We start from the raw sequence: 21,665 nt of genomic DNA, 5'->3' as shown, positions 1-21,665 counted from the left end.
TTACCCCAGAGGTGAGCTTGGTGACTTGTCAATTTTATTTTTAAAAGTGATGGAAAAAAATCTACTTTTTTGAAAGATGCTTTCTTTACAAAACTGTACATTTCACTTGCTTGAAAACATGTAGAAAATTGTGTCTTGGAATTGAGTTCATGCTGCGTTCTTGTGTTCAGGAGATCATACAGGCTGCCAGCTTAGGAGCTGTTAGCTGCAGTTCCAGTTAGTTCAGGCATAGTAGTACACATAACAAGAATCTCATCAAAGGGTTCTGTACTGTCTTTCTCTATATAACTTTATATTATGTCTTCAGAGCTTCCTCCTAACATTTTTTTTTTCCTCTGAAAGAGTCGTCCTGAGTGTACTATTCCATAAACTTTTCAGGTCTTTTCCTTGCAGACTGTTTTCACATTGTCAGCCCCTTTAAAAATGCCCTTGCATGATGAAAGTGCAAGTGTGTCATCTCTTCCCTAAATACAGAGGGTGGGTCTTGCTCATATATCTCTCTTATCATTGCCAATTTCCATCTTTTTCCAAGATGAGTTTAAAAAACAAAACAAAACATGGACCCAGGAGCATTCAGAAGCTAATTAATTCAACTGGCTTTAAGGCTGAGCTTAATGTGGATGACACTAGTCTTAAGTTTAACTGATACATTGTATTTGGCAAAAAACTGTGCTGGACCTAGAAGCACAGAGTGGATTGGTTATGGCATACAGGAAGAAACAGAGCATCTTTTCTAAGAATTTATCTGCTTGGACTGCTCTAGGAACTTGCTTCTGTATTCTTAGGTTGTGTTCTTGTCCTGCTCTCCCATCTGTACTTGTATGAGATATGCATTTGCATCTCAGATGCAAATATTTAGCTTTCATTTCCGTGGTGTTGGAAGATGCATGATAGCCACATCATGACAGATTTTTCTTACCATCGCTTTTAATGTTTTTTTTCAATGGTAGCAATTCCTTAATCTTGCTATATACTTAACAAGTTCTGATGGTTTGTGGAGGAAGTCGTTGACCAGAATTTGTCCCATGTTGAACTAAAATAAGCTGGCTGTGCAGTAATAAAACTTCTACCTCCTACACGCTTCCTTTCCTTTAGATGTTTTTCTTCACTCTTTTCTGAGCATCTTTTGGCCAGTATTTGCTGTCCTTCAGGATCTCTGCTCTCTTTTCCTTTTGCTCTTCTCTCCTTTTGTGACTAACTATCTATCACCTTGCTTTCTTTAACTTTCTTGGCCTTTGTGCTCTGTCTGCCCTATTACACTTGTCTCTGTCTTTTCACCTGCGCTTGATACTCTATTTCCACTTGTGTGGCTCTCTGGTTTTGGCCCAATGAGAGAACATATTATACTGGCTATTTCAAGTGTATTAGTAAGAAGAGAACTTCAGAACAAAAACTATGAAACATCAGTTCTGCTTCAGTTTTACCAGTTTTGTTCCTTGATATGTCTTTCTGTTTCTCATTTGATCAGCTGCAATTGGAAGATGATCAGGGCGTGAATCTGGGACTTGAGAGCAGTTTAACACTTCGCCGTCTTCTAGTCTGGACATATGATCCTAAAATAAGGTTAAAGACCCTTGCAGCACTTGTTGATCACTGTCAAGGTCTGTTTAACATGAATTTAATATTTATGGAGAAGTTACGTAACTTTGCATGGTAGTGCATGCCAAAGGTGGATATCAATAATATTACTGTTACAGTTTTTTTAGAAAATTTTAGAGTAGCTAATCCACAGGATTCTCTCTTTTATAGTTTAAGCAAAAAAATGACAAATTGTAGTGCTCTTTTGATACACTTACACTTTTTTGCTTTTTTTTAAAGTAGAATATGCTTGAGAAACCCTTCAAATTTTAAGCACACACTTTTCATGCTGTTTTCAATTATTCAATTTTAGTCATCTTTCAGAGAATGTTAACACTGTAAAAAAAAAAAAAAAAAAACAACAACAACAAACCAACTAATACACTATTAAATGGTTGGCTTAGTCTCTTCATTATGTATGAGTATTACGCTATTCCTCTCTATATAGGAGTCATTTGCAACTTGTCTGCAGATTCATGTGAAACAATGAAACTTTACAAATCTGCAAACAGTGCGTGGTTGTCTTGGCAATCCACAGAAAATGCTGAGGAGTGGTGTTGGAGTTGACCAAAACTTTGGGCAGTAACTGACCCATAGGCTATGCTTCTCCTTAAGAGTACTTCAGCATTGCTGTCTTTGAAAATAAATGGAGATTGTGGCCCTTTGGAAAGAGCATCTTAACCAAAAAAGCTTGCAACATCTGTTTTAACTTGACTATCAGCATTGGTAACAATTTTGAAAAAAAAGTGGGCTTTACTTTAAGACATTCATGGAAATTTTGAATGCTACAGCCTGTGCTGCAAGGAACCTTTAAGCTGTGCAGCATAACAGCAAAAGGAGTACTAGTTCTATTTTTTAAATTTGTTTTCTTGACAGCCTCTTACATTTCAATTGCAAGAAGACAGGAGATACTGCCTAGAGGAGCTATGGGGGGGAACTACAACCCAGAAGCAGGACAGATATGTTTGTGTGTATGTATGCACACGGAACATCTGAGAGAGAGTCAAGGACAGGAGAGAAGGAAAACATACTAGGGCTCCTTTAATGCTATTCTGGTGGGGCGGTGGTGAAGAAAAGAAGCATAAAGTCAACCTTTGTGTGTGATCTGATGTCTTGAAATTTGTATTCCTCCAAGCTATCATAAAGTAGACAGAATATGGTGTCAGAGGACTGTGCTTAATGCTTCAGTGAGATTAATGATTCATGCTTTAAAACCTAGGAATTCCCTGTCAACATTAAAAAGTACTTTTGCTACATTTTAGAATTGCTGTTCAGCAAGCTCCGAGTGACATACGGCTAGCTAAAATCAATGGCTGCTGAATTTAAGTGTGGTGTATATATTTTTCCTTCATACTTTTCTGTTCCTCTCCCCTATGATCTTACAGGAAGAAAAGGTGGTGAACTAGCCTCAGCAGTTCATGCCTATACTAAAACAGGAGATCCCTACATGAGATCTCTAGTTCAGCACATTCTTGGCCTAGTATCCCATCCAGTACTGAATTTCCTTTATCGCTGGATTTATGATGGAGAGCTGGAGGATACATACCATGAGGTAATGTATGTGATACAATAAATATTTTATCTCCATTCATTTGCTTTGTGGGAGTATACTCTGTGGGAAGCTTAGAGGAGAATTTGAAAAGTAGACTGCGATGGAAATGTTTAACATATGAGTAAGTAGTATATACAATAAAAACACAAAATGTGACTGTCTTCATGGATTCAGTCAGTGTGATGTCTGGAGGTTGCAATGATGCAGTACATTGTCTTCAGTGAATCATATCCTGGATCTGTTTAGTAGAGGCAAAATGGTGGACTAACAGTAGATGCTTCTGAAGAGCGACAAAATCATCTATATCTTTTCTTGCTTAGTGTAACAATTGTAATGTATGCAGAGTTCTTTGTAACTGTTTAGAATGCAAGCCTTGTATTTGGAATAAAGTTCAGAATATTCTACTGACTACCTATGGTTATCCTCAGCTTCATAAATAGCTTTGGTTTCTCAGATTGGGTAGAAGAGGTTTATGGTTCCAGAGTTTGTCTAGAAACTCTGCGGAGTTATTTGTTCTGACTTCTGTAACAGTAAGTTCTAGTAACTGTCCCTTTTCTTCTTAGAAATGCTTTTATGCCTTTTTAAGCTCTTCCAACTCTTTTTCCCATCTCCAATCTGTATAGTCTTCTTCAAGTGACATTTTTTTTGTTCGAAGAAGCCAAAGAATAATTTTCAAAAATTAATTGAGCACTTCTGAGACACATCTGAGTAACTTTACTTGAGTGTGAAATATGCTGTCTGATTTCTGAAACTGTCCACCTGGGTCAAAATTAAAATGAGTAAAAATATCATCCACAGCTGATCTTTAAGGCCAGCATTAGGAGACTTGTGTGAAATGTTTATGAATCTTTATGGCTAGAAGTGTGAAATAGACTTCAATTTTTTTTTTTCCAGCCACTCCTCAGACATGTGAGGTGTTGTCTTTTTTGTTTTTTATATCATTCACTAGCTTTAACTCTTTGTTTAAAAACGTACATGTGCACTGTAAGAGTGCTCTTAATACTGAAAATCACTATTGGATGTGGTATACTGAAAGCTACAATTTTCATACCACAGACGCAGTTTTTGAGCAAAGACAATTGGCCATTCTTGATGAAAATGGTATTTGGAGGCAGTGAAACAAGTTCTTGTCCAAAAAATTGGTATCTTATTTGACAGGATGAGGACAGAATCCTTCCACAAGTCATTTGAACAAAACTAATCATGTAGTCTTAGTTTCTTACAAATTAAAGTACTCTCTTGCATAGAGTTAGGAGACCTTAGCATTTGATCACCAGTTCAATCACAGGATTTCTCAGTTTTGTTTTTTTCTTTTCCTGCAATTCTGCATCTGTTAAAATAGGAGGAAATCCAAAGGGGCTTGAGCAAAAATAGAAGCATATTATACTTTTATTCTGAACTTTATCACCTACCCTAACTGTATAACTAATTGCTGGAAAATGCTGTACGCTCTCTATTTCATAGTGGATGTTTTGCAGATAGTACACTTTACCCTGATGTAGTCAAGGTTTCGTAACTTACAGAAGAGATTAAATTATGTGAGCTGTTCTTTAACTGTTTTCTTCAGAGTTCATATTGGTCAACATATGAATTACATATCAATTGCCAGGACAATTCTGCATGTTAGCTATGAAAAAAATTTTTTTTTTTTTGCTTTTTTAGTTAAAAGAACAACTCAGAATATTTTTACAGGTTTCTGAATATAGAAATGAAACACTAGGGGAGAGAGTTTACATTCATCTTTTGTTTTTAATATTTATTTCAATTTACAGTTTTTTGTAGCTTCAGATCCTACAGTTAAAACTGATCGGTTGTGGCATGACAAATACACCTTGAGGAAATCAATGATCCCCTCTTTTATTACAATGGAGCAATCAAAAAAGGTATGAATTCAAAATTTTATGTTCTGGTGATTTGTTTGCCCTGTGCTGCTGCTTAGATTTCCATTAAGAAAATAAAGACCAAATTTAACAATAAATAATCATCTTAAGAATTTTATAATTGTTTGCTGAGGAAGACTGTAACACTGTTTCTTCTTTCCATTCTCTAACTGATAAACTTTGTTTAAGGAGCTGTCAAGGGGGAAAAGAAGTTTGTGTTTAAAACCTTTTTGTGTTAGCATTGAAGTGTTCTGGATTGCTGTGGTTGGGATTGTGAAGCTAAGAGCACGGAAAGACGAAAAAATACCCTGTTGTCCTGGCGGTTGTGGATGGCTTTTTTGTTTGGTGTGTTGTTTGTGGTTTTTTTTATATATGTAAATATATGTATATGCAAATCACTTTAAAAAAAAAAAATATCCTTTTTTGTTCAGGTCCTCCTAATAGGAAAATCCATAAACTTCTTGCATCAAGTTTGTCATGATCAAACTCCATCCACAAAAATGATTGCTGTGGCAAAATCTGCAGAGACTTCAAAAGATGGTAGAGTATCAGCGTTAGTCAGCTTCTTCCCTTTGAACTGAGCTCTGTACAGTATGTGGTTTAGACTGTAAACTGACATTTTGGATAGTGGAGTGGAAAGGAGTACAAAAGTCCCATCTGCCCTGAAATATAGGTATTTTAATGGATACTTGCATTTTACAAAAGATGTATGAAGGTGCATATGTGTAATTTTCTTTTCTTAACTTGATATGTTTGCTGGATGGTTGTTAATGTACTGGATTTCTGAACTAAACCATTCAGAAACCTGTCTGCCATTAGCTGAGTTTTGTTGAGAGCGCAGGTGTGGCAGAGGGATATTATTGAGTGTTGCAGTAAGAATTTAGTACTTCTCATCAAATATACCTCATCATCTGATTCCATAATAATACTGAATTAATTCTGTGATTAAAAAATAATAAATAATCCATTAATTGTAAATTAGAGAATGAGCAGTAAAAACAGGCAGGACGGAAGCCTTTCTGTAAATGCATTCTACCATTATAATATGTCTGAAGAAAATTGAGTATGTGGAAGGTTAGTAAAATTATTTTTGAAGGTTACTTAAAATTGGGGTTGCCAGCTGTTGAATGTTAAACCAAAACTTAACTTATTTGTTCGGGTTATTTCTTTCTATTTAGAAGAGATTTCAGTTTTAACAAATGAGAACTTATATACCATTTGCAGTTATTCTTTGGTGGCGTATTCTTTGCAACAAAGTTAACATTGTTATGATGAAAGATAGCAAATAATAAACATCTAAAACAAGGAGACTTTATGTGTAAATACTAAGCAAAGAAAGTAAGGTAATGCATAGGATGCTGTTACATCTGGGAGAAAGGAAAACTTGCTTTCTCCTGGTGAAGGTGATATTTTACTGCTATAACTTCTTTTTATAACTTGTTTAATATACCAAAGTGAGTCTAATTGTTAAGATGTAGATCACTGGGATAATATCTCTGATGATATTTTGTACATAGTTTCTAGAAGTTTAATGATGTCCTACTAGTATATCTAGCTTTTCCCAAGAGAAGAATTACGTAAACATTTGTTTTTCTGTCAAGTTCTTCACTTAGTTTTCTAAGAACATCCTTCTTTGCACTTTTTGACATCTTGTGCAATATGTTTTCTGTTATTCCTGTACTCAAATAGGATTTTATTATATATAACTTTGAAGCTTGGTTTTATAGGATTATCTTTCTTTTCCCCCCCTCCAGGTTAACCTTGAATTAGTTTTTATATTAACTCTTCACAGCATGGACTTTTAGGATTAGTACCTCCATGAAGGATGTTCTAATAATAAAATCCCATTCATGTCTGCAAGAATATTTCATCTAATAATGTGGTTTTTGTACCATGCACAGTGCTTGCCTAGTGAAAGATGCTCTTAAAGTGCAGAGGGGTCAGGATTAAGTAAATAAGAACTGTAAATGCATTTGAACCATCATCTTGCCAGCTACTCCTGAAAAAGGCAAAAACGTTCTTTGGCTACAATACTTTCATTATTTTACACATCATTTATAGCCATGCTTTTCCAATATTTTTTTAATTTGCACTTGTTTCTCTCTCCTTGATTGAATGGAAGATCTGCACAAATATAGGTTCCCTATTATGTGTGGGACAAGAGCTTCAAAGCAAGTACATTATCTTAAGTGCTGAGAATACCTGTTTCAGACAGAAGTGTAGTTTTAGAAATGGATGTTATCCACTGTATCTGCAGTGTGCTGAAAGCATGCTGAGCTTATGGTCTGTAGCCTAAATACTTCATAGTATTGCATTGCCTTAATTCTGCATGAAACTGCATTTGTATTTAGGGCATTTTACCCATCAATCCAGAAAGAACATTCTGTGTCAGTGATGGTGGAAATGCAGCCTGTCCTCCTTGTTTGTGCCATCTGACAATATCCTGAGAGTCCCTTCAGATTATTACTTACAGTAAGATGATGTAAAGTTAGGATGCCAGCCTGAATTCTGGATGCTTTTTCTCATTTTAAATCTGAACGTTTCATGGATTTGGCTGTATTTTTTATTTCTTGAATTTACTTTGGAACATTAACTCTCATGTTTCCCCAGTTTCTTTCTGATGCTGAAGTAATCACGATGTAAAAAACTGTCTGAACGTGTATTAAAACAGGAAGTCAGACTTGAAGAACAGTGTAGAGGTTGGTCATCTTGCCTGACAGGGGACTTGAGCTCTTACTGGAAAGTACAAGCTGGGCACAGATTAAAAGTAAAAATGTTGAAGTATGGGATGCTTTAGACTTGCTTTCACTTTGGCTATGCCAAATGTATAATATAGTGGATCAGAATAAATAGCAATTTTTCTGCTTGTATGTTTCAATTCCAAAGCTTGTTTGCCTCAGTTTTGGAAAAATACTAATTTAATTTTAACTTTTTTCTTTTTTTTAGCTGCTGATTTGTTCACAGATTTGGAAAATGCATTTCAAGAGAAAATTGATGCAGCTTATTTTGAGACCAGCAAATACCTGCTGGATGTTCTCAATAAGAAGTACAATTTACTGGAACACATGCAGGCCATGAGGCGCTACTTACTACTTGGTCAAGGAGACTTTATCAGGCATTTAATGGACTTGCTCAAGTAAGAGAGTAGGAAGGTTAATTATGTTGAATTTCTGATGTTTGCAAATGTGCATGATCAGCACAGAAACTGTTTTGTTTTTGGAAGAGGACCCTTTAAGTACCTTATTACTCAAATGTTTAATTGAACAACTTTTAAATTCTATTTTGGGTTTAATTTCTTTGACCCTGAGGCTTAAACTTTGCTTTTCCTTTTCGGTAGGAGGTGTATACAGTACCATTTCACAATGTCTTAAAAAGTTGCACTAATATAGGTATCTTTACGCTGATGCTGTGACAGCATCCTTGAGGATGCTGTCTTGCTCCTGTCAGCAAGTTTAAGCAGAAAAGTTCTGTTGCTCTTGATGCCGCTAGTTAGCATTGCTGTGAAAGTTAGGCTTCTATATTTTGGAGTTGTCTGGTCCAAACACTGTGTCAAAACCCCTCAATGCATTTGTAAAAATGTAATTGATGCTTCACCAGCTTCTGTTTTAAGCACTGAGGTACACCCACAAGCATCAGTTTCAGTTCTTAAAGTGTATTTGCAAGCTCACCGCTTTTACATGCTGCTGCTACTGATGAAACTTAGTCTACCAAAAATGTCCTTTACAAAGCTTTCCTTTGGTCTAGAAGGTAGGCTTTGTAATAGAGCTTCCATTAACTTGTTTGTAAATCAAAATCAACATTGTCTGGTGACGATTTGTACATGACCGTGCTTTTTAAAGTAAAAATTAGTGTGAAGCAGAATAAGATTGGTTTGTGGAGTCAGTATTACATTTGAGGCAGAAGTGGTGAGGGGCTTTGCCAGTACTGATCATGGGGGAGAAGAGTAGTGCTTGTCGCAACTCTTGGGAAAGTTTAAGTTACATAGAGGGGGTGGGTTTGTGTGCGTCTGCCAGCACTTCTAAGCCCATGAGATAACTATCAGCAAGTCTCTCAAAATTGAAATGAAATTATTTGTTTGATTTGTTAATGATGTAATCTGCCTCATTTCAGATATGAATGCAACTCAAATTACAGAAGTTATGCTAGCAATCCTGGTAATTTCAAATTACTGGCATTAAATGAGGATAAAGTTATTCCTCATGCTGATGATCAGGTGTATAGCTGCATATGAATAGACATATTCTGCTCAAATATTTTGCTCATTGATTTTTTTCATGGTTGAGACTGAAAGAGTAATACAAGAGGTTTTGAAAGTCTGTCAGAAAAGTGTTTCACTGTGTGCTGCAGTTACTACCAAATTGCTGCTGCAGAGTATCTCAGTAATATGTCATGACTGTTTGTCAACTTTTCATAACCCCACCAGGCCAGAGCTTGCACGACCAGCTACAACCTTATATCAGCATAATCTAACTGGAATCCTTGAAACAGCGGTGAGGGCAACTAATGCCCAGTTTGATAATCCTGAGATTCTCAAACGATTGGATGTTCGACTTCTGGAGGTCTGTTGCATCATAGTGACTCTGACCTGAAACATACCTTTTTGTGTGTGTGTGTGTATACGTGCAGACATCTATATGAAACAAAATTTTCATATGTGTATATAGTAAATACATTCCCCTCCCCCACTTTCCATTGAAGTCTACTTTGAATTATGTAAACCTCATTTAATAAGTCGTCTCTTCTTTTCCCATTTCCTGCCTATTGTCTATTTGTATTTCAAGCTGTGGGTTTACAGCTGTGTCATTGACAATACAAAGTTGAGTATTTGGGGTCTAACAGTAATTGATGCTGGCGGCCCTGATTTGAGGTTCTGCAAACAGCTCCTACTGCTGTCGCTCTTAAAAGAATCTGGGGGGTGATCTCTTTATCTCCAGTATTTATAAAGAGTGAAGCAATGAAAGTGCATTTCATGGAGACCTCCATTAAGAAACTTGAGTTAATGAGAAAGCTCCAGTCCCAGAGGTGGGAGTTAACTGATGTACTGTAGCATCTGAAATAAGCCTGTACCTTAGGCTAAGTCCTGCCTAAGAAGTTTTTCCTTCCCTTCATTTCCTTTACTAGCTCCAGTGGAAAAACATTGACATTACAAACATCAACATTTGGGTCAGATGAATCCCGCCCTTGTGTCAAACTTCGGTTCATTTTTGCTTAATCTACTACTTTTGACAAGGAACTCCTGTATCCCATGTAGATGTGGGTGCTTGTTTTTTCATAGGCTGTGGAGAATGGAAGAGTAAGAGTTGCTCTTCAGCACTAATATGCTCTGGTTATACACTGAAAGTAGCGTATCTTTTTAATACAGGTATCTCCTGGGGACACGGGATGGGATGTCTTCAGCTTGGACTATCATGTTGATGGACCAATAGCAACGGTAATGTCTGTGAACATGTCTCAGATACTGAATTGAATTGCTGGTTTTTTTTTTTTAATTGAAATAACCTTTTTTATTCTGGAGTGTAAGATCAGAGAGACTTTTTTTTTCTGCATCTAGGATGCACCCACTGTATACATAGTTGAGCCAAAATCTCAATTCTTATAAATTAACCATGAATGCTAAAAAGCTACATGTAAAACAATCATTACTGAAAATCAGTAATTCATTTTTTCCAGCAGAGATTTTAGCAATTACTTAATAAATGGAGTGCTCCTCTTCTTCCATTATTACTAGGCTGTAGCTGCTAATTTGGTGTAATTTGCAAGGAACTGAAGAATGTATTTGAGGAGAACCTATTTGTACTATCTAAGTGAAATTTGATAGGTAGTGTTCATTAGAACTACTGAGAAAATAGCTGCACTATTGATCAGACTGCATTTAGCATCTATAAAGAACTTGTAAAGAACTTTTTTTTTTAAACAGAACATCCAAATGTGAGTCTGACCAGGAGAAGGAATTTTCATGTACATATGTAGTTTGAAAAGAGCAAAATGTTTAGGCTTTCTCTTGTTCATCCCTTCTTACACTTCTTCCCATATGGGATTGGAAGTGCTCAGAACCTCCCAAGAAATGATTGCCTCCTAGCATGTGGGTTCAAGCTTTTTCAGTTGGCATGTTAGTAGGACATCAAATACAGTTGTACTTTCTCAGCCTGCAATGAATTGGAACTGACCAAAGCATCAGAGCAGTACTTAGGATTTAAAAAAAACCCAACCTTTTTATTTAACTTGTTTAAATATGGAAAAGATGCCTATGTGGAGGACTTGTGTAGAGAAGCATATAAGCTGCAATGCATTTCTACTCTATTGTCTTCAGTCTTCTCAAAGATATGATGTGGAAAAATTGACAATGTGGGAATCCTTTTAGCATTAAAATGCAAAAAATAAAATGACAGTGCTGTTGAAGTGCACTCTGGACCAGAGCAGGTGGTATAGCTCTGCCCTCAGCAGGTCTCTGTGCCTACTTGAATGTTAGGCAACTTAGTTCAGCCCTTGAGGGAGGATCTTCACAAAAGCCCTGGGGTTTCCATGGATTTTGTTTAGACAATATTTACCAATAAACTGCATGGGTCGGAATAGGTGGACTGTGAAGAGGTTCTTAGTCCTTCAGAACACATGGTATGTGAACACATGATATATGAACACAGGGTATTTGTACTGATATTTTGTTTGTTTTGTAGGTATTTACACGTGAGTGCATGAGCCACTATCTAAGAGTATTTAATTTCCTTTGGAGAGCAAAGCGAATGGAGTATATTCTTACTGATATATGGAAAGGGCACATGTGCAATGCAAAGCTTCTGAAAAATATACCAGGTGAGAGAGGCCCAAATGGATGACATACTTGTAAACTGGATTTAGATGACTGCATCTTTCTTTAAACTGTATGCTAAGAGGGGGGAAAAAAAAGTCTGTTGGGACAGATGAGTTTTATATTTTGTTGCTCTTCTCGACTAACTGTTTAATGGTAGATGGTGAAGATAATAGAACATTATTGTAAATGGAAGTTTCTTGTTTGTTGTTTTACTTAATCCTTGGTTGTCAGTTTTTGTAGCAGTCTCGTGTCTCTGGAAAGAGACCGTTACTCTTCCATCTCCTTTTACTCACCTTTGTTGATGCTTTCCTAGCTGTACCCTGTGTCTCCCTTTTTCTTGTGCTGGAAGTAGTAAGTCTCACACATGCACGCTTCTGAATTTTCTAGTTTTACTTTCACTCATTCCTTGTGCTTTTGTTTAGCTAAGAACAGAAGAGGCAAAGATAAGAGAAACAGATGTTTGAGAAGAAATAGGAAAGCTCTTAAGTGTAGTGGCTGTGGTGTATGTTTAATGGACTGCGATTTTTTGATACTACTTCTCAGCTGAGAATATAGTCATATTTGTGAGCGTCTGTACTGGCTCAATCTTGACTTTTTTTACCTAGCTACATTTCTCTCAGTAAAAAATAGCTATTGAGGGTTACGCTTTTTTGTGGCATAGTAATATTTACAAAGATGTATTTATGTTTTTATATTTAGGAACTGTTTGGTGGGTGGGAGTGTACACCTTGGCCTCAGACAGTCGCTAGGAAACAAGGTCTTACAAAGTCTGCTCCAGTGCACAAGGCTGATATCTGGAACTGTACGAGATGACTAGGCTTCCTTTCTGTTTCTGTGAAATAGGATTTAGTTTACTGTCATTTCTGTGTCCCAAATAAGTGCTTGTTTGACTCAAAACCAGTGGTCTATTGCATACTTGCTTTCTGTTCCCTTTGAGACTAGGGTGCAGTTAACAGATTTTTTTATTCTCATCACCTGAGGGTCTTCAGGCTGGAGCTGTCTTCCATTGCGAGGGTTTTGTTTGTTCTTTTGTTCCCAGAGGGGAGTTTGGTTTTTCTTCCCCCCTGTTTCCTGGGGAGGCCTTTCTTATGCTTTGCCATGGAGCAATCTTCTGTAACTAAAAGCTCAGTTGCTTGTTGCCTTTAGATTTGGTTATGTTTTAAGTAATGCAGACATTTAAAATACTGGCCAAGCTCTTACAGCTATTGTTGGCAGAAGGAGCCAAGTGTTGTACTTCTCAGTTCGTGCCTCTGACAAAGGAGAGTATGTTTACAAAGACCTGTGCTGCCTTCTGCCTGGAGGGACGTGAGTCTTTCTTGCTCACTGGCATGTCTAAGTTAGAAGCTGCAAGTAGAATTTTTTCTGAAATACATGGAGAGTCCACCCAAGCACTGATTCATGAAGAAGTAGTAGAACATGCTTTTATTTTGTCTCTCTCCCTCCAAAACAGTACCTTGCCCTTCCAGTCACAGAGCACAAATGGAAGACAGTAACTGATGGGAGGAAGCAAATGCAGGGTCTTTTGTTTTTCAACCACAAAGAGGTAGCATTGACTTTCAAGGATAGCTTTATTCACAATTCCCAAAAAGTCTTAACAGCCAGGGATTTTAATGCTTTAAAGGAGTACTTCTAGACAGTAGTGTCAGGCTTGCTCTTTTCCTATCAGTGTTTTGAAGAAGAAACAGAGATGTATCCATCTCACCAATGTTGAGGAGTTTCTGTTGTTTAGCCAACCCTGGAGGTTTTTTTTATTGATCCTGTTTAAAGTAGATGCAACATAATGTGTTAGGGATAGTATTCCTGCAAAGGCATAAGAAATGAAGAACAGAATAGCTTATAATATCTTTCAGATCATTGGATGGTTCTGTAACATCCCAAGATACGAAAATGTAGAACTCCTTTTATAGTAGTCTCATAGCTTGCCTGCAGTGGCAAATTACTTCCTCTATCTGAATATCTGACTGATTCCACAAGGCTGAGTGTCTTTGTTCCAAAGAATTTTTGCAGTTGATGGTAATCTTGATAATACCCCTCTGCAACAGAGAGACCTTCTTTTACAGGTGAGCAGCTGAGGCCATTAGTGACTTACCTGTGGGTCTCTGTGGTGGATCAGGAATTGAGCGTGGACCTCATGAGCCACAAATTCCCTACCCCTGTCACAACCACCCTCTCTTTTGGTCTCGATGTAGCTAAGTAACGCAAAATATACTGTCTGTGGTTTGAAAGCTAATGGTAAGGAATGAGAGGCCCCAGAAGCAACGGTAAATCTGTGGCCTCGGATTTTCAACCAAAAGAACGTATGGGATGTTTACTGTATTTTGGTCTCTTGGGACTGAGAGGGTCTTTTTCACTTGTGATACTTGGCAAGTTTCCAGCACTGTCTGAGGGTACAGTTGGTGTCATCTTGGGCTTGCATTTTCTAGGAGTTAATTGTGCAATGTTCTTTGCTCATCTGTTGCCAGCCAGTATTGCTGCTACCATCCAAGACTAGTGGCTGTTTTATGAAGTATTCACTTTGGTAGAAAAAGTTTACCAAGCTGGTTTGATGGCTGTGCCTGTCCTTGCGGTCTTTAACATGCCATATCTTTGGATTTTTTACAGAGCTTTCTGGGGTGCTGCATCAGTGTCACGTTCTGGCATCAGAAATGGTCCATTTCATTCATCAAATGCAGTATTACATTACATTTGAGGTATACTCTATCCACCCAATAAGTTGCTTAAAAATGAAGTACTTTTATATTCTGTATGTGTTGTGTGTCTTAAAATTCAAAGAGCTTGTCATCTAGCAAATCAAAACAGCCCAATCCTGAATCATTGCTCCAGGTGCTTGAATGTTCGTGGGATGAACTCTGGAACAAAGTCCAACAAGCACAGGACTTGGATCACATCATTGCAGCTCATGAAGTTTTTCTAGATACAATCATAGCTCGGTGCTTGCTGGATAGTGATTCCAGGGTAAGTCTTCTCCTTTGCATTGAATTGTAGCTTTGTGATCTTGGCATATGTGTTAGGAACCATCATCTCCTCTTATATTGTAGGAGCAAGGGGAAAAGTAATTTTTCTTCCTCTGATATAAGACCTTATTATGGTAGGCTCTCTACATATTCCCCACACAGAGCGACAGATGCAGATTATAAAACTTCTTACAATGTGAGCCAGTTGCTTTTGGTCCTAAGAAGCTGTGTGATCATGCAACAACTGACTTAGGACTTTGCAAAATAGACTCTCCAGTTGTGTGTAGAAAGATTTGATTTATTCACGTTCTGAAGAGTGGTAGTAACTTAGAACTTTTTTGCCGTATAACTTTCATTGTTTTCTTGCTTCTTAACTGTCTCACAGGTACTTCTTAACCAGCTTCGAGCTGTTTTTGATCAGATCATTGAGCTCCAGAATGCCCAAGATGCAATGTACAGAGCTGCTTTGGAGGAACTGCAGCTGAGATTGCAGTTCGAAGAGAGGAAAAAACAGCGTGAGCTTGAGGTACAGTAAGGATATTGCTAGAACATGAAAATTAATTGAGGCAGATATACTTGTCTTTTGATAGATGGAGGATTTTACATATCATGCAGAGGTACAGCAAATATGAAAAAAGGTAGTTGGGACGAATGTAAAAGTAATCAGCCATAGCTAGTGAATTCAAACAATACTGCTGAATGGTGTCTTTCACTTCTGTCTTTCCGAAAGCCTCTAGGTGAATAGATTCTGCAGTGGGCTTTGGAGGATCAGAAATTTAGGTCTGTTTTAGGTGAAGGAAGTGGAAGAAGCTTTAATATTCTGAACCCTTTGCAAAAAATGCCATAGCTCCATGCATACCTCCCTACTGTCAGTCTGTGGGACATGCAGTGCTGGTGTGAGACTCACCTGCTCTTGCTAACTTCAGATTTCTTTCATGTGCTGTACAACCACCAAGGGGACGGCTAGTTTCAATGCTAGAGGCTCCATGTTCGGCTTTCTATGGCAATGGTTGGTTTGTATAAACATGGTGGTTTAGCCGGGCAGAAGGTGGCCGAATTAACAACTTTCATCATGTGATGCTTGACCTCTTAATTCATTTGGTCTCTGTGTAGGGCAAGTGGGGTGTAACTGCATCAGAAGATGAAGAAGAGAGCAAGAGGATGAAAGAATTTCAAGACTCGATACCCAAAATGTGCTCACAACTGCGGATACTCACTCACTTTTACCAGGTGCCCCTTAGATTATATCTTTTTTAATATGGATGCTGAGCTTTGATATGTAGAAATAAATTTCAAATATGGAGTAGGCGTAAGTTCTGCATTTGTGTGTGCAGTTTGTGGATCTAGGTCTTCGTTTTTTGCTTCTCTGCTTAGAAGCCTGTATTCACTGTTCCTCAGTAGACAGCAGGTTTTGTGATTGTTTATGTTCCCCTGACAAAGAGGAATGGTCTCTTCATGTAAGTCTCCTCCGATAGTGGAAGTAATAGCTATCTTCTGGTGTAATCTGAAAAAAAAAAATTAAATTCCTTCTGCATTCCATTTCTTCTCGCCATCTTTGCAAGTTACTGCTATTAAAGACTGCAGAAAGGGTCCTTATTAAGGGCCTAACATTTGATTTTAAGCACAGTGAGATGGGCAGTGGGTAAGCTGTTTGGGGGAACGTGCACAGGCTATCTTCTTTGATGGGAATTATTCTGGCTTTGTCTTAATTTGTTATATCTGATTCTAAAGGTACCATTCCCCAAGAAATTCAGCTGTTAGATTTCAGGGAAAGCATTCCAGAAAACGATGAAAGGGAGGGACACAGCAGTATGTGCCACAGCAGCCTTTCAGGATTAGACCCCAGGTCAACTGAAAGCCAAAACCCTACCTCAGCTCATCTCTTGACTTTGACATGTGAGATACTCTTGATGTCGTGTAGTGTAACCTTTTAACTTCTCTTATTTATCACCTTTGGCATGCCTGAAGTTAGGATTTTTTAATGATGTTGATACTGATTTTGACTTAAAGATGTATGGCCTGCTTTCTTCTATCTTGCTGTTGATATTTCTTGTGTCTTTCTTTCTTACTTTAATATCCATAAATACACATTTAGACAAATATTTTACATGTAAGCATGCATTGTTTCCCTAGGTAAATGAATGAGGTTGAAGTGGTTTTGCTGGGTTGTTACCTGTATGTTCATTTTACCTTGTAAGAGTACAATTAGCTCTTTATAGCAGTTACAGTTGTCACTTAGCACCTGTATAGCACATGCAGAGCACTTCCCAGTCTTTCTCTCTGGTGGTTTGCACCAGGTCCATTTCTGTATTGCCTGTAGCTTTGCCAAGCTATGATTACCCTGGATAAAGTGCTGCATTGTCAAAAGACTTCAGTTCACGTGGGAGTTTGAATGAAAACAGAATAGGGCACCCAGGTTATAAAGTACTGGTGGCTTTTGTTGAAGGCTGTAGAGATCCTGAGCTCTGATGCAAGGACTTCAAATCTGTGAGAAATTTGATCCTGGGTCCAAATATTGCAGTTCTCCCTCCCAGAGAAAAATGGAGCCAAATTCTTTAAGAAGTGTAGGCTATGAATAGATTGTAGTTTGTGTGCTCTACAGGGTTGCACCAAGTTGGCAATGTAGCTTTTGCCTGCTTGGACTGTATTCCTGCTGAGCCCTACTGCGGATTTTCCATGCAGGACTTCCTTGGCCAGCCTTGGTCATCTTTGGAAGTAATGGGGTGCTCTAGTTATGAGCATGTTCACATTAGTATTTGGTGGAGATCAGGAATGAGCTCTTTAAGTGAGTCTTCCCATTCTCCCAAAGTCCCCTGCTTTCTTGCATGCTGTGGAGATCCCGCAGTCCCTTGGCTAGAGCTGAATGGGAAGATGGGCTCCAGAAGCATGCCTCCCCCATGCCGAGTGCAAGTCCCACATACAAACTACTCCAAATGTGTAGACTCTGGCCACTGGGTCTGTAGCAGTGACTGCCTTGCTGAGCAGATGCTCTGCTGTTCTGGGGTGCCACTTGATGCTGTGTGGCCTACATCAAATATGGATTTTTGAAGCAAGCAGTGGTTGAACGCTGGCCTGGCCTGTATTGTATGTATAACACAGAAACAAGGTGAGGTCTCCTGTTGGTATGGGTTGGATCCTGAACTGGTCTCCCAGGTACGGTGGGGCTGCCCTGGGAGGGCCGGGGCAGTGGTGCAGGGGCAGCTCCCCTGCAGCCTGGGAGCCTTTGGATAAATGGCGGGTGCCAGCAGGACAAGGGGGGTGCAGTTTAAAAGACTGAGCTGTTTGCACTGGAGTCTGAAGTGCATGGCAGACATTAGAAGATAAAATGAAGCTCTGGGGTTTTGCAGAAAGAATGAATCCAGCATAACTCATTTGCTAACAATTGGGTATAAATACTTGTGCTTGCCCTTTCCCGTATTCCCTCTACCTCCTTGCCAGGCCTGGGCACCACCTTGCATCCCTGTGCAAAACACGGTACTGATGTTGTCTTAGTTGTCTCTTGGGTTTTTCTTTCTCATTCAGGGAATCGTCCAGCAGTTCTTGGTCCTGCTGACAACCAGTTCTGACGAAAGCCTTCGGTTTCTTAGCTTTAGATTGGACTTCAATGAGCATTATAAAGCAAGAGAGCCAAGGCTTCGTGTATCGTTGGGCACTAGGGGCAGGCGAAGCTCACATATGTGAAACAGCTGCTAAGGACTTCACCTCGGTATCCGAAGGATGTTGAACCTCTTGTTGGATGAGGCAATCAGTGTTGACATAATACAACCAAATCGTGCGTGATCGGTGTCTATCATTTCTGCAGGCAACATGTTTTCAGTCATGTGATTGTGCGACACTGTATAGCAGAAAGCAAAAAAAGTAGGGTTTTTTTTACACTGACGTTTCTAGAATTACCAGACTAAATGGGCTGATTGAACCTCTTCCAATCAACTTCTTAAATCATCCTTTTAAACAAATGCCAATTTTATTTGAAGCTTTCTGAGCTCTCTCCACTGTAACTTATATGTGTCAAGGAAGTCGTATCTTTTGTTTATAGAAAGCACCATTTCCTTTTTTAACAAGAAAATAAGGTTATTTTTTCTATATGTACTTGTTCTATTTGAAGAGAGCTTTTGTTAAAGCCAACAGATTAGGACTCAGACCTAATGTCCTTGTTAAGAAGCTTACAGCATTTCATTATGCTGATTTTCAGTGTTGTGATGTGTTTGACTATGTGAGAAACTTTGTATCAGGAGGCATAAACTTATATTTAATTTTTTTGTTGTTTTCAAAGTTAACAAACTGAAATAAAAAATTTAGTAGGGAAATTCTATGGTTACTGTACAGGAGAAAACTATAGAAGCAGAGCAGGAGTGTATCTATTGCACGTAAGATCTAAAAAATGAAGTTAAAGCCTCAGTACTATGAAAGGAAAGTTTTGGTTAAGATTGAATGAAATAATTGATGTTCAAAATCAGATGTGTAGAAACAATCTGACTTGGCTAATGTTGACTTCATTCTCTTCCCTTCCCTATTTTTTCATTGTAAATATTTATATATTGCTGTCCAGATGTTGGGGAGAGGGGGATTCTTCTTTTGCAAAGTTGTCATTCTATCAGGTCATTTATTATGTTCCACAAGTGCAAGCTTAGAAAAATAAAAACACAATTATCTTTCAAACAAGTGGTTTGCTTTTTGTAATTGAAATATCATGATTTTTGGACAGGGTAAGAAAGGAGAAGCTTCCGGTTAGGAGTTTTATTGATTTACAGATCCCTACCCATTACAGGATTTTGGTACTAGTCTTATCTATACTTAGAGTTGTGTGCAATTCATTAATTAACAACTGCCCTCAGGTCAACCAGGTCTGTGGCCTTTTGCTCTTACTCCACTTGAACCCCTGGGAAGCAGAGGCACCTGCCAGGCCATGCAGTCAAGGCTGCTGTGAGTCATGACAGAGGTGAACTGTTGTGGGGACAACGCACCAACTTGCAGCCCTGGACTAGCAAATTTTCCCTCCAGACACCAGGATTCCCGTTACTGTGCAGGCCTTGGAGTCCTTGCTTTTGTTAAATAAAACATGTAAGGCTTTTAACCCTGTGCCCTTAAAGGACCTGCTGGTGCAGCTGCCCTCATGGGGGGAACTTGCAGGCAGCATTTCAGCAGTAAGAAGATATGGACCCTAAAGCCAGTGATATTCTGTGTGCCAAAGGAAAGCTGAAGGATGCTGAGCTTGGCATCAAAAGGTCACAAATCACTTGACAGGCAGGAGTACTATGTTTTTGTGGGTGTGGTGGGAGAGTATTGTTCTTGTAAAGTCTGAAAAAACTACAAAGCTTACATGATTGTGTTTTGGCTAAAACTGTGGGAAAAAAAATTAGCTGCACAGGCACTCTTTTGGACACTGCCTTGAGACATGTTGCATGATCCCATGTATCATTAGACAATCCACAGGCCAGGGAGGCAGCATCAATGTTAGAACTAGAGGACAAGTTCCAGAGGAAGGTTTAGTTCCCTTCGGTGCTAAAATGAATCCAGCAATATGCAGGAAACCTGCAGTAGTGGCCATGCTGGGAACAATCATATTGGGGTGATTCCAGAGATATCCATCTATCTGGGAAGAGTCCTCACTGCTGCAGGAGTTGCTCCGATTGCCAGGCTGAGGGGGACGTTTTGAACGCAAAGCACAGAATACAGTCACCATTGGGGACTTGCCATTGTCCTTGGTGCTCCTTTTGTGGGTGGAGACCAGTCTTTTATCCCCTAACCCAGAAGCTGTTGTGTTTATTTCAATCTACACGTGTTTTTTGTATCTTCCAATCCTATGATTAAAACAGCAGCTGTGGTTTAACAAGTGTAGCTTGAGGAAGCCAGTGACCCCTTTTCAAGATGGAGCAATGAAAAAAATACGTGGACAAAAAGATGTATCTTCATGATGATCCGTTGGCCCTATACTGTTAGGGCCAGATTCTCAGCAAGAGAGTGGATCAAAAGTTGAGCAATAAATACTTTAAATCTTCCTTTGGGCTTGGAAAGAACTGCATTAACAGTATTGTCATATAAATAATACCAGAGCACCAACACTTCAAACCAGAGCAGAAAATTAAGACTTGTTGCGTCAGTAAATATTTAAAAGGCAAGGCATAGAATAACCTGTCCAGCTCTCCAGGAAAGCCCCCTGGAAGTGGACGGGAACTGTTCCCAAGATCTTCAGTTTCTCAGGCAGTGGCATCCATTCTCTGTTTCTCAGAGATTGCTTTGCTCACGCCTGTACCTGGGGAAGAGCCATCACCACTCTCGGACCCCCTCTGACTGCCAGGATGGGGAGAAGGTTCTGAATCCCTGGCATGGAGTAACTGGACCAGGTCTGCTGGAAGATCCCCTGGAAGTGGATGGGAGCTTTTGTCATGTTTGATTTTTATGGCAATTTCAGCCTTTTTTTTTTTTCCCTTTCGCTGATTTTTTTGCTTTGTCTTCACCTGCAGCTGGGTGTTCCCTCTTTGGGGCACTGTCGGCATTACCTAGTACTGCTTCTTTGCAATACAAAGCATGGCTTTTGTGAAAGAATCTTCATCAATGTGAATGAGGAGACTGATTTTATAAAGCACTCACAACAGAAATGCTAACAGAGCTGCCCACAGCTAACTGCGCTCCAGGATGCTGTCCCTAGAAATGCTTCACTGCGCAGAATAGCCATCCAACCAAGAATGCTGGGAAAACCAACTCACCCTTTTCTCTTCCTCAGCAGCGATTTAACCAGGTAACCCAAAGGTGATTTTGGAAGGAAAAAGTGTGGGAAAATAGTGGGATAAGCAGATAAAAAGGGCCAGTCATGTCTAAATACAGTGCTGGTCAGTATGTTTTTCTAGCCTTGCCCTTCACCTGATCAGTGGAGTCTGTCCTGTCTCCATACT

General features: G+C 38.9%; 1 protein-coding gene across 2 annotated transcripts in view; it reads left to right on the top strand.

The window, feature by feature from the left end:
* TUBGCP3 (tubulin gamma complex component 3) overlaps positions 1 to 19,403 on the top strand; it is a 58,316-nt gene extending 38,913 nt beyond the window's left edge. For both annotated transcript variants that reach the window (XM_059835851.1, XM_059835861.1), the window contains exons 10-22: positions 1,469 to 1,601; positions 2,964 to 3,130; positions 4,903 to 5,013; positions 5,442 to 5,550; positions 7,957 to 8,146; positions 9,434 to 9,569; positions 10,373 to 10,441; positions 11,685 to 11,820; positions 14,420 to 14,508; positions 14,642 to 14,773; positions 15,158 to 15,298; positions 15,886 to 16,002; positions 18,295 to 19,403. In XM_059835851.1, the coding sequence (XP_059691834.1) occupies positions 1,469 to 1,601; positions 2,964 to 3,130; positions 4,903 to 5,013; positions 5,442 to 5,550; positions 7,957 to 8,146; positions 9,434 to 9,569; positions 10,373 to 10,441; positions 11,685 to 11,820; positions 14,420 to 14,508; positions 14,642 to 14,773; positions 15,158 to 15,298; positions 15,886 to 16,002; positions 18,295 to 18,453 (1,689 nt within the window). In that variant the 3' untranslated portion in view covers positions 18,454 to 19,403. The remainder of the gene's footprint in view (positions 1 to 1,468; positions 1,602 to 2,963; positions 3,131 to 4,902; positions 5,014 to 5,441; positions 5,551 to 7,956; positions 8,147 to 9,433; positions 9,570 to 10,372; positions 10,442 to 11,684; positions 11,821 to 14,419; positions 14,509 to 14,641; positions 14,774 to 15,157; positions 15,299 to 15,885; positions 16,003 to 18,294) is intronic.
* Positions 19,404 to 21,665: the final 2,262 nt, after the last annotated feature.

Source organism: Gavia stellata, chromosome 1 (assembly GCF_030936135.1).
Source record: "Gavia stellata isolate bGavSte3 chromosome 1, bGavSte3.hap2, whole genome shotgun sequence".
Classification (NCBI taxonomy): domain Eukaryota; kingdom Metazoa; phylum Chordata; class Aves; order Gaviiformes; family Gaviidae; genus Gavia; species Gavia stellata.
This window is presented reverse-complemented; position numbering and strand designations above follow the sequence as displayed.